This window comes from Sapajus apella, unplaced genomic scaffold (assembly GCF_009761245.1).
Source record: "Sapajus apella isolate SASKATOON/1434 unplaced genomic scaffold, GSC_monkey_1.0 scaffold1701, whole genome shotgun sequence".
In the NCBI taxonomy this organism is placed as follows: domain Eukaryota; kingdom Metazoa; phylum Chordata; class Mammalia; order Primates; family Cebidae; genus Sapajus; species Sapajus apella.
Genome location: NW_022438627.1, coordinates 1,864 through 13,263, shown reverse-complemented (window position 1 = coordinate 13,263; position 11,400 = coordinate 1,864). Strand labels below are relative to the sequence as shown.

Sequence of the window (11,400 nt, the reverse complement as noted above, 5' to 3'; positions counted from 1 at the left end):
GTGGGAAAGGCAGAAAAGGGAAAGGAAGGAGAGTAGTAGCTGAAGAGCAAGAGGAGGACATGGAGATGAAGAAGAAGATTAACCTGGAGTTAAGGAACAGAGCCCCGGAGGAGGTGAGATGACTCAGCCCCCACCCCTTCCCCATCAGTCCTGTGTTCTGAGGATCGGGTTTCTGGTGGTCCCGGTGGATGTGCGGGGTTGGAGGAATAAGTTAGCCCCCACCCCCAGGGGCTAGGGTTGGGGACATGTTTAATTTTAAGTTTTAAATCATTAAAATCTTCTACTTAAAATGGCGAAGGGTTCAAGTTTCTAGGGGCGTTTTTGTGTGTGCATGGGGGCTTAGCTCCATTTGGCTTTCATCGAGTCGGCGTCCGGGCCTCGTGGGGGCGGGAAGCGGGCCGGTGGGGGCGCTCCGCCGCTTGGCTCCCGGCGTTCCTCCTCCCGGGGCCGGCGGCGTGGGCGCACCCCCGGTCCCACTCGGCCCCTGCCGCAGCCATCGGCGCCTGAGAAGTTAGTCCAACTTTTCTGCAGTGCGGCCAACTCATCTTTTTTGGGGGTGGGCTCCCCCGGCCTCGAGGCCCTGGGCGTCCGATGCCGCGCCGGTCGCGGGCTGGGGTCGCTGGCGGGGTCCGCGCGCGGTCTGCTCCGGCGGCGCCCACTCCTTGGGGAAGCCGCGCGCGCCGTCCGCCGCCCTCCGCCCGGCGGAATCTGGGTCAGCGGCAGGTTCTCCGACCGCGGGCGAGTTTCGGGACTCGTCGCAGTGACCGGAGGTGGGGAGGGGACGGGAGGTGTAATCCGCTTCTTCCCCCGCCATGCAACGATATTTGGCACGTCGTGTGGCCGCAACTCTGAATTTGATCCCTGGAGACGGTTTCACAAAACTCAGCGTAAAGGGACGTGGTAGTTTCGTGCTTTAAAGATGGGTTCGGCGAAACGGAATGATGCGCTCTCACTGCTGTCGCCTTAGTTAAAGAGACGGGGTTGGGAGGGGCCACGCGAGGCGGGGTCGCGGTCAACTTTTCTGGGGTCCGGCGGGAGGTGTTTCCGCCTCGTTTTCGCGGTTGCCTCCTGGGCCTCACCTACCCGGGGCGAGCGCGGGAGGGCAGTGCGAGCTGGGAGGCGACCCCTTTTCCCTTGGGGAGTCTCCGCCCCGTGTGGGGTTTCCCGTCAGCCGGAGCGGCAGGTCGCGAGAGCGGGGCGGGTGGCCAGCGGGGAGGCTCGCGGAGGAAACAGCAGTCTTGCTGAAATAAGCTCTAGAATTGGAATATGGGGGAGTTGTCTAGGGCTGGACCGACAGATCGATAGGATATAACTGGGGTGGTGTCTGTGCAGACCCGCAGAGAAAATGAGCAAGGTCTGAGCTTTCACGTGCGGAGTGGGAACTCAGACTTTTAAATTTTTTTTATTTTTAGGTCCCTGTTTTCCTGAAATTGGCAGGTGCCAGGGAGGGGATACAGTTGCTTACTATCAGGGTCATCCCGGAGAGAACTTGTTTCTAGAGCTTATTGTTAGAGGCTTCAGGAAAAGAACAAACTTAAACTTTAAAAGCTGTCTCTCAGAAGCACACGTTTGAATACTTTTTGGTGGCTTGGGTTGGAAAATTGGCCACCCCACCCTGCCAGGATTCTTTCCCTTAGTGATTGTAGTATTTTCTTTGCCAGTTTTGGGGTGTTCAGGACGTTGCCTTTCTTCAGCTGCTTCCGCTCTGTTGTAATAACGGTCTCTTACATTTGTGTAGACAGTTTACAAAGCACTTTTCCCGTTTGTTATTGACTTTCCTCCTTACTTGTAAGGTGGATTGTGTTGTAGAATCCAAATTAGCAGATGGAGTCTCAGGGTGGTGAAATGATTTACACAAGTGGAGGAACTGGTTTTCTGACACCAAATGTAGTAGCCCCCACCCCTCAGCTAAGCAGGGAGTGGAGTCAGAAGACTGAACCAGTACACAGCCCTGCCGCAAACCAACTATAAGCCCAGGCAAGTCATTCTTGACCTCTGGACCATAGTTTCCTCCTTTCCAAAACGGAGCTCAAGATGCTCTGTCTGACCACAGAAATAATTTTGTCAGAGTCATATTCAAATAGAGAAGGTGGCATTCCTTGTTGCTAAATTTTAGCCCTCAGATACCTCAAACAAGTTTTCGCCTTGGGTATAAAGAACTACGAATCTTCAGCCTTTTCGTTAAAGATTAAGTCCATTCAGGCCTACACCAGGAAGTTTGTTACTACAATTCTTACCTAATAGGGAATTCAGCCCCACTTCCTCAGGAATGGGGAAAAGTGCACAGAAATGCTATTATACCAGAGTGGTAGGGAGAAGTAACATTTTGTTAAGAATGTATTGTTCTGGGTGATACTGTTTGGCCTGGATGTGAGAACAAATGACACCCTCTGGGCTGTTCCCAGAGGAGATTTCTAACATTTCTTCATGAAAGGTAAGGAGGTTTTTTTTTTTTGAGTTATGATGGCATTTATCAACCAAAGAGAAGGGGATTTAAACTAAAAAAGTGATTAAACAGTTTCTTCTTCTTCTTTTTTTTTTTTTTTTTTTTGGTGAGACAGAGTCTTGATCTGTAGCCAAAACTGGAGTGCAGTGGCTTGACCTCGGCTCACTGCAACCTCTGCTGCCCAGGTTCAAGCGATTCTCCTGCCTCAGCCTCCTGAATAGCTGGGATTACAGGTGCCTGCCATCATGCCCAGCTGATTTTTTTATTTTTATTTTTATTTATTTATTTTTTTTGAGATGGAGTTTCACTCATGTTACCCAGGCTAGAGTGCAATGGCGCGATCTCGGCTCACCGCAACCTCCGCCTCCTGGGTTCAGGCAATTCTCCTGCCTCAGCCTCCTGAGTAGCTGGGATTACAGGCACGCACCACCATGCCCAGCTAATTTTTTGTATTTTTAGTAGAGACGGGGTTTCACCATGTTGACCAGGATGGTCTCGATCTCTTGACCTCGTGATCCACCCGCCTCGGCCTCCCAAAGTGCTGGGATTACAGGCTTGAGCCACTGCGCCCGGCCTTATTTTTATTTTTATTTTTATTTTTATTTTTTGAGACGGAGTTTCGCTCTTGTTACCCAGGCTGCAGTGCAGTGGCACAATCTCGACTCACCGCAACCTCTGCATCCTGGGTTCAGGCAATTCTCCTGCCTCAGCCTCCTGAGTAGCTGGGATTACAGGCACGCGCCACCATGCCCAGCTAATGTTTTTTATTTTTAGTAGAGACGGGGTTTCACCATGTTGACCAGGATGGTCTCGATCTCTTGACCTCATGATCCACCCGCCTGGGCCTCCCAAAGTGCTGTGATTTTTGTATTTTTAGTAGAGACAGGGTTTCGCTATGTTGGCCAGGCTTGTCTTGAACCTCAAGTGATCTACCTGCCTCTGCCTCATAAAGTGCTGGGATTACAGGTGTGAGCCATCGCACCCTGCCCTCTTTGTAGGTTTTAGGGCAACTCACTTAAATCTTTTCCTGGTAGCTCCGGTGTCCCCTCCTTGCATAAACATATTCCCTGATGTTGAGGGTCCTCTTCATCAGGGTCAGAACAGGTTTCACATGAGAACTTCTTCAAAGTTTGTTTCTTATGCATCAGTGATTTGAAGCAGGTATTGAACTTTAATCCAAGTTTAAATTTAAAAGATGGCTGGGTGCGGTGGCTGATGCCTGTAATCCCAGCACTTTGGGAGGCCGAGGCAGGTGGATCACGAGATCAGAAGATCAAGACCATCCTGGCCAACATGGTGAAACCCCATCTCTACTAAAAATACAAAAAAAATTAGCAGGGCATGGTGGCACGCGCTTGTAGTCCCAGCTACTTGGGAGGCTGAGGCAGAGAATTGCTTGAACCCAGTAGACGGTGTTTTTAGTGAGCCAAAATCGCTCCATTGCACTACAGCCTGGGTGATGGTGCGAGACTCCATCTCAAAAGAAAACATACAAAAAAAGAAATTTAAAAGATTACTTATAGTGATGACTTAAGATTGTATATTAGTTTTGGGGGGAAATGAAAAGGCTCTGTGTAAGGGGATTGATGGGGTTTTGTTGTGTTTTGTCTTGTTTTAACTAATGGGCAATCAAACTGGAGATTGGTGGTTTCCAGAGTGTTAAGACCTAAGTCTATAGCTAAAAAGATTACAAACAAAAGACTCATTAATTAATGTGTTCCCTCTTACAGGTGACAGAGTTAGTCCTTGATAATTGCCTGTGTGTCAATGGGGAAATTGAAGGCCTGAATGATACTTTTAAAGAACTAGAATTTCTGAGTATGGCTAATGTGGAACTAAGTTCACTGGCCCGGCTTCCCAGCTTAAATAAACTTCGAAAAGTAAGTTGGCGTTTACATGAAGCATCATGATGTCAAAGCCATGGCTATTATGTCTAGTGTTTGGCCAAACTGAATGACCATTCTCCTTGCTAATTAGAAGTTTTTAAGTTTCTAGAGATAAGAAAACATTATATAGGACTTTGGGTATCAACTCTAATATTGCTTTTATTCATTCATTCATTCATTCATTCCTTTATTTATTCAAGATGGAGTCTCACTCTGTCACCCAGGCTGATGTGCAGTGGTGTGATCTTGACTCACTGCAACCTCCATTTCCCAAGTTCAAGCAATTCTTCTGTCTCAGCCTCCCAGGTAGCTGGGATTACAGGTGCCTGCCACCAAACCTGACTAATTTTTGTATTTTTAGTAGAGATGGGGTTTCACCATGTTGGCCAGGCTGGTTTTGAACTCCTGACCTTGTGATCCTCCTACCTTGGCATCCCAAAGTGCTGGGATTACAGATGTGAGCCACTGTGCCCGGCCTTATTTATTCATTTATTTTTGAGACAGGGTCTTACTCTGCTGCCCAGGCTGGAGTGCTGTGGTGTGATCTCAGCTCACTGGAACCACTGCCTCCTAGGCTCAAGCATCCTCCCACCTCAGCCTCCCCAGTAGCTGAGACTACAGGCATGTGCCACCACATGTGGCTAATTTTTGTGTTTTTTGTAGTAACAAGGCTTCACCATGCTGTCCAGGCTGGTCTTGAACTCCTTGGCTCAAGTGATTCTCTTGCCTTGGCCTGCCACAGTGCTGGGATTACAGGTGTGACCCACTCTGCCCAGCCTAGAAATTTAAATCTAATGGTGGAATTGCCTTATAACACGAATTTGAATTTAATCAAATATTTTTTTCACATTATGAAATCCAAATGTAGTACAACTAGAATCCAGGCTGGGTTAGGAGCCCATTATGTAGATGTTCTAATACATTATTTGGCAGATATAGATAGAAGTTTGGAAATTAATGATCTATCTGTAGTGATCATTTCTTGAAGCCAGAGAGAATGACTTTTTTTTTTTTTTTTTTGCTTTAAATCGATATACTTTAAAAATCTTTGATATGCCAGGCACGGTGGCTCACGCCTGTAATCCCAGCACTTTGGGAGGCTGAGGCAGGTGGATCACTTGAGGTCAGGAGTTCAAGACTAGCCTGGCCAACTTGGTGAAATCCTGTCTCTACTAAAAATACAAAAATTAGCTGGGCCTGGTGGTGGGAGCTGTAATTCCAGCTACTTGGGAGGCTGAGGCAGGAGAACTGCTTGAACCCAGGAGATGGAGGTTGCAGTGGGTGGAGACTGCACACTGCACTCCAGCCTGGGCGACAGAGCGAGACTCTGCCTCCAAAAAAAAAAAAACTCTGATATGCTACGTTAACTATTCTTTGTTTTCTTCCTGTGTTTAATATATAGTTAGAGCTTAGTGACAATATAATTTCTGGAGGCTTGGAAGTCCTGGCAGAGAAATGTCCAAATCTTACCTACCTCAATCTGAGTGGAAACAAAATAAAAGATCTCAGTACAGTAGAAGCTCTGGTAAGTGGAACGGTTTTGTCTCTGGACTTGCTTTTTCTGGTTAAATTTTCTGAGATTTGTTTGTGTCTTAACTAATTTCTATTTAACTCTTGAAACTTCTGAATTTTTTGTATGTTATGATCTAGGCAGTTACTGCTTTCTTTTCCTTTAGAGCAAAATATGCAGATGAATTTTTAAATCAATGAAAAATTTAACCGTCAACTTTAAGGAGTTGACTATCTGGTTTAAAAATTTCCAGTATTGCCGGGCGCGGTGGCTCACGCTTGTAATCCCAGCACTTTGGGAGGCCGAGGCGGGTGGATCACGAGGTCAAGAGATCGAGACCATCCTGGTCAATATGGTGAAACCCCGTCTCTACTAAAAATACAAAAATTAGCTGGGCATGGTGGCACACGCCTGTAGTCCCAGCTACTCGGGAGGCTGAGGCAGGAGAATTGCTTGAACCCAGGAGGCGGAGGTTGCGGTGAGCCGAGATCGCGCCATTGCACTCCAGCCTGGGTAACAAGAGCGAAACTCCGTCTCAAAAAAAAAAAAAAAAACTTTTCCAGTATTTTTTTTTTTTTTTTACCTCTTATTCCTTTGCCTTCCTTCTTGATTATTTTTTGAGTTATTTTATTATTTACCCCCTTCTTTCTTGGTATGAGGGAAGGAAAAGCAAAAATGACACTTATTGCTCTGATTTTGAAAAAAGATTGGAGGCCGGGTACAGTGGTTTATTACTGTAATCCCAGCACTTTGGGAGGCAGAGGTCGGAGGATCGCTTGAGTCCAGCAGCTTGAGACCCTGTCTCATAGTGAGACCCTGTCTCTACAGAAATAAAAAATAAAAAAAAATTAGCCAAGTGAGCTGGTTGTGATTGATAATAATAGCCCTTAATTATAAAACTCTAAAAAATACAAAAATCATTCTTAATTTCAAATATATATTTTCTGGATCATGAATTGAAAAGAGGCCGGGCGCGGTAACTCAAGCCTGTAATCCCAGCACTTTGGGAGGCCGAGGCAGGTGGATCACGAGGTCAAGAGATCAAGACCATCCTGGTCAACATGGTGAAACCCCGTCTCTACTAAAAAACTACAAAAAATTAGCTGGGCATGGTGGCACGTGCCTGTAGTCCCAGCTACTCAGGAGGCTGAGGCAGGAGAATTGCCTGAACCCAGGAGGCGGAGGTTGTGGTGAGCCGAGATCGCGCCATTGCACTCCAGCCTGGGCAACAAGAGCGAAACTCCGTCTCAAAAAAAAAAAAAGAAAAGAAATAACATAGCCGGGTACGGTGGCCCACGCCTGTAATCCCAGCACTTTTGGAGGCCGAGGTGGCGGATCACGAGGTCAGGAGATTGACACCATCCTGGCCAACGTGGTGAAACCCCGTCTCTGCTGAAAATATAAAAATTAGCTGGGTGTGGTGGCATGTGCCTGTAATCCCAGCTACTCGCGAGGCTGAGGCAGGAGAATCGCTTGAATCCGGGAGGTGGAGGTGGTAGTGAGCTGAGATGGCGCCACTGAACTCTAGCCTGGTGACAGAGCTAGACTCCGTCTCAAAAAAAAAAAAATAAATAAAATGGTATTTTAAATCTTGAATGTAAGTTTTAACTTTACTTTTCCAGCAAAATCTTAAAAATTTGAAAAGTCTTGACCTGTTTAACTGCGAGATCACAAACCTGGAAGATTATAGAGAAAGTATTTTTGAACTGCTGCAGCAAATCACATACTTAGATGGATTTGATCAGGAGGATAATGAAGCACCAGACTCTGAAGAGGAGGATGATGAGGGTAATAATTTTTAATATTCATAAGCGTGTCATAATTGTAGCCTCTGCTCTCGCTGTGCAAATTAGATTGGGCCTGGAAATTTAGGTGTGGGAAAAAAAACCCACAGCAAGATATTAGTAAGACAAGAAAAAATTAACTCATAGCTCTAGCTGATATTTCTTCTTTTAGATTTCCTATAGTTTCAGGGATTTAATGACTATTATAACATGAAGCTCTGTGAAATTTTATATCTGTAGAAAGTTGTACACCCAGTAAAAGTGGCAACCTCTTAAATAGTATGTTTTTAAAAAAAGAACCACTTATAATAGCCAAAAAGTAGAAAGAACCCAAGTGTCTATCAACTGATGAATGAATTTAAAAAATGTGATTTATATAGTGCAATATTATTCCACCATAAATATGACTGATACATGCTACTGATGTACTGAAGCACTGATACATGCTACATGAATGAACGTTCAAGATGTTCTGCTAAGTGAAAGAAGAGAGACACAAAAGGCCACATATTGTTTGACTTCATTTATATTGAAAGTTCATGGGAGGCTGAGGCAGAAGAATTGCTTGAACGCGGGAGGCGGAGGTTGCAGTGAGCTGAGATCGTGCCACTGCACTCTAGCCTGGGTGACAGAGCGAGACTTCGTCTCACAAACAAAACAAACAAACAAACAAATCTATTTGTGATTCAGAATAGGCAGAAGGTTCAGAATAGGCAAATCCATAGAGACAGAAAGTAGATTATTGGTTGCTTGGTGCTGGCGGAGAGGAAAATGGGAGGGTGACTGCTAATAGGTATGGGATTTCTTTTTGAGGTGATGAAAAATATTCTAGAATTAGATTGTGAGTATACATTTTTAGATAAGTGTGATTAACAGATCAGATGACAGAATAGCTGTTAGTAATGGGATACTGCTTGTTATTATCCAGTGAAAAGTTTTTTATTATAAAAAGAAATTGGCCGGGAGTGGTGGCTCACACCTGTAATCCTAGCACTTTGGGAGGCCAATACAGGCGGAGCACAAGGTCAGGAGATTGAGACCATCCTGGCTAACACGGTGAAACCCCGTCTCTACTAAAAATACAAAAAATTAGCTGGGCGTGGTGGCACGTGCATGTAGTCCCAGCTACTTGGGAGGCTGAGGCAGGAGAATCACTTGGACCTGGAGGTGGAGGTTGCAATGAGCTGAGATGGTGCCACTACACTCCAGGCCGGGCAACAGAGTGAGACTCTGTCTCAAAAAAAAGAAGAAAGAAATTTTATGGATAAACAGTGTTATAAAATGATGAAATTATTGATAAGCAGGTGTATTTTTAATATTAGATTAAGGGGGTCCATATGCAAAGTTGTTCTGTGGGTATATTGTATGATGCTGAGGTTTGGTCTTCTACTGAGCCTGTCACATAAATAGTGAACGTGGTGCCTAATAAGTAGTTCTTTAGCCATCCTCCCTCCCCTCTTTTGAAGTTTCCAGTGCCTGATCACAACCTTATGTCTCTGTGTCCCCAGTGTTTAACTCCTGCTTGTAAGTGTGAACATACAGTATTTGTTTTTTTGTTTCTGCATTAATTCACTTAGGATAATGGCCCCCAGCTGTATCTATGTTGCTGCAAAGGACATGATTTCTTTCTTTCTTTCTTTCTTTTTTTTTGAGACGGAGTTTCGCTCTTGTTACCCAGGCTGGAGTGCAATGGCACGATCTCGGCTCACCGCAACCTCTGTCTCCTGGGTTCAGGCAATTCTCCTGCCCCAGCCTCCTGAGTCGCTGGGATTACAGGCACGCGCCACCATGCCCAGCTAATTTTTTGTATTTTTTTTTTTTAGTAGAGACGGGGTTTCACCATGTTGACCAGGATGGTCTCGATCTCTTGACCTCGTGATCCACCCGCCTCGGCCTCCCAAAGTGCTGGGATTACAGGCTTGAGCCACCGCGCCCGGCCTATTTCTTTCTTTCTTTATGGCTGTGTTGTATTCCGCGGTGTGTATTTTCTACATTTTCTTTATCGAGTCCACCGTTGAGGAACACCTAGGTTGCTTCTGTGTCTTTGCTATTGTGAATAGTGCTGTGGTGAACATACAAGGGCACGTGTTTTTTTGGTAGAATGATTTACTTTCCTTCGGGTGTACACCCAGTAATGGGATTGCTGGGTCAAATGCTAGTTGTGTTTTTAGTTATTTGAGCAATTTCCAAACTGCTTTTCACAGTGGCTGAACTAATTTACATTCTGACCAACAGTAGGTAAGCATCCCCTTTTCTCTGCAGCCCTTCCAGCATCTCACAAGCAAGTTTTGAAGTGTAAAACAAAAGTAAAGGGCCGGGCGCGGTGGCTCAAGCCTGTAATCCCAGCACTTTGGGAGGCCGAGGCGGGTGGATCACGAGGTCAAGAGATCAAGACCATCCTGGTCAACATGGTGAAACCCCGTCTCTACTAAAAATACAAAAAATTAGCTGGGCATGGTGGCGCGTGCCTGTAATCCCAGCTACTCAGGAGGCTGAGGCAGGAGAATTGCCTGAACCCAGGAGGTGGAGGTTGCGGTGAGCCGAGATCGCGCCATTGCACTCCAGCCTGGGTAGCAAGAGCGAAACTCCGTCTCAAAAAAAAAAAAACAAAAAACAAAAGTAAAACAGACTTTAGTGCATGTAATGTTTTGATGAAAATCTATATATATATATTGGATACCAGTATTTGAAACCATATTTCTCATGTATGGTTTGTAGGAATAACTAGGAATGTTGTAAACAGAAATCTTAAAAAAAAAAAAAAAAAAAAAAAAGTAACGCTCTGAGTTACTCTCCACCTATTGGCTTAAGAGTTTGAAGTGATTGGGCAAAGATAAAAAGCATCAACATGAGGAAGAAACATTTTCCCAGTCATTTACTCATCTTTAAAATATTTTTTAAAGATGGAGATGAAGATGATGAAGAGGAAGAGGAAAATGAAGCTGGTCCACCTGAAGGATATGAGGAAGAGGAGGAGGAAGAGGAAGAGGAGGATGAGGATGAGGATGAAGATGAAGATGAAGCAGATTCAGAGTTGGGAGAGGGAGAAGAGGAAGTGGGTCTCTCATACTTAATGAAAGAAGAAATTCAGGTGAATACACCCTACTTACCTGCACTGAAAATTAATTTCTAGGCATAGGGCTAAGTACTATATAAAGTATCTTTTGTAGCAATCTGAGAATTGTTTCTAAGTTGTGAGTGTGCAAATGTCTATCCACCTGTCTTTTTTCTCATTGTCCTCCATTCCAGACTATATCCAGATAATCATAAACACCTATTGATTTTACCTCCCAGGTAACTTTCAAATCCGTTATAGCCTCAATGGCATGGTATGGTGGAAACATTTTACAAATGTCTGTGAACCTCAGCTTCTTCATCTATAAAGCAGATTAGGCCGGGCGTGGTGGCTCACACCTGTAATCCCAGCACTTTGGGAGGCCAAGGTGGGCAGATCACTTGAGGTCAGGAGTTTGAGACCAGCCTGGCCAGCATGGGTAGGGAAACCCTGTATCTACTAAAAATACAAAAATTAGCCAGACATGATGGCACACACCTGTAGTCCCAACTACTCAGGAGGCTGAGGCCTGAGAATCATTTGAACCCAGGAGGTAGAGATTGCAGTGAGCTGAGATCATGCAACTGCACTCGAGCCTGGGCAATAGAGCAAGACTTGTCTCAAAAAAGAAACAAACAAAAAACCAGGTTATATCAATGTCTTAGGATTAAGGATTTAACAAGATAATCGCTGGGCGTGGTGGCTCACGCCTGTAATCC

General features: G+C 45.2%; 1 protein-coding gene across 2 annotated transcripts; it reads left to right on the top strand.

The window, feature by feature from the left end:
• Positions 1-6: 6 nt before the first annotated feature.
• Positions 7-10,938, top strand: LOC116546928 (acidic leucine-rich nuclear phosphoprotein 32 family member E-like). 2 transcript variants are annotated; one of them, XM_032273037.1, is made up of 5 exons: positions 7-113; positions 4,177-4,326; positions 5,735-5,857; positions 7,465-7,630; positions 10,530-10,938. In XM_032273037.1, the coding sequence occupies exons 1-5, from the start codon at positions 60-62 to the stop codon at positions 10,757-10,759; spliced, it is 723 nt and encodes a 240-aa protein (XP_032128928.1). In that variant the 5' UTR covers positions 7-59; the 3' UTR covers positions 10,760-10,938. The 2 variants fall into 2 exon arrangements, with proteins under 2 accessions (XP_032128928.1, XP_032128930.1); XM_032273039.1 differs by lacking the exon at positions 7,465-7,630 and having other exon boundaries at positions 10,530-10,700.
• Positions 10,939-11,400: the final 462 nt, after the last annotated feature.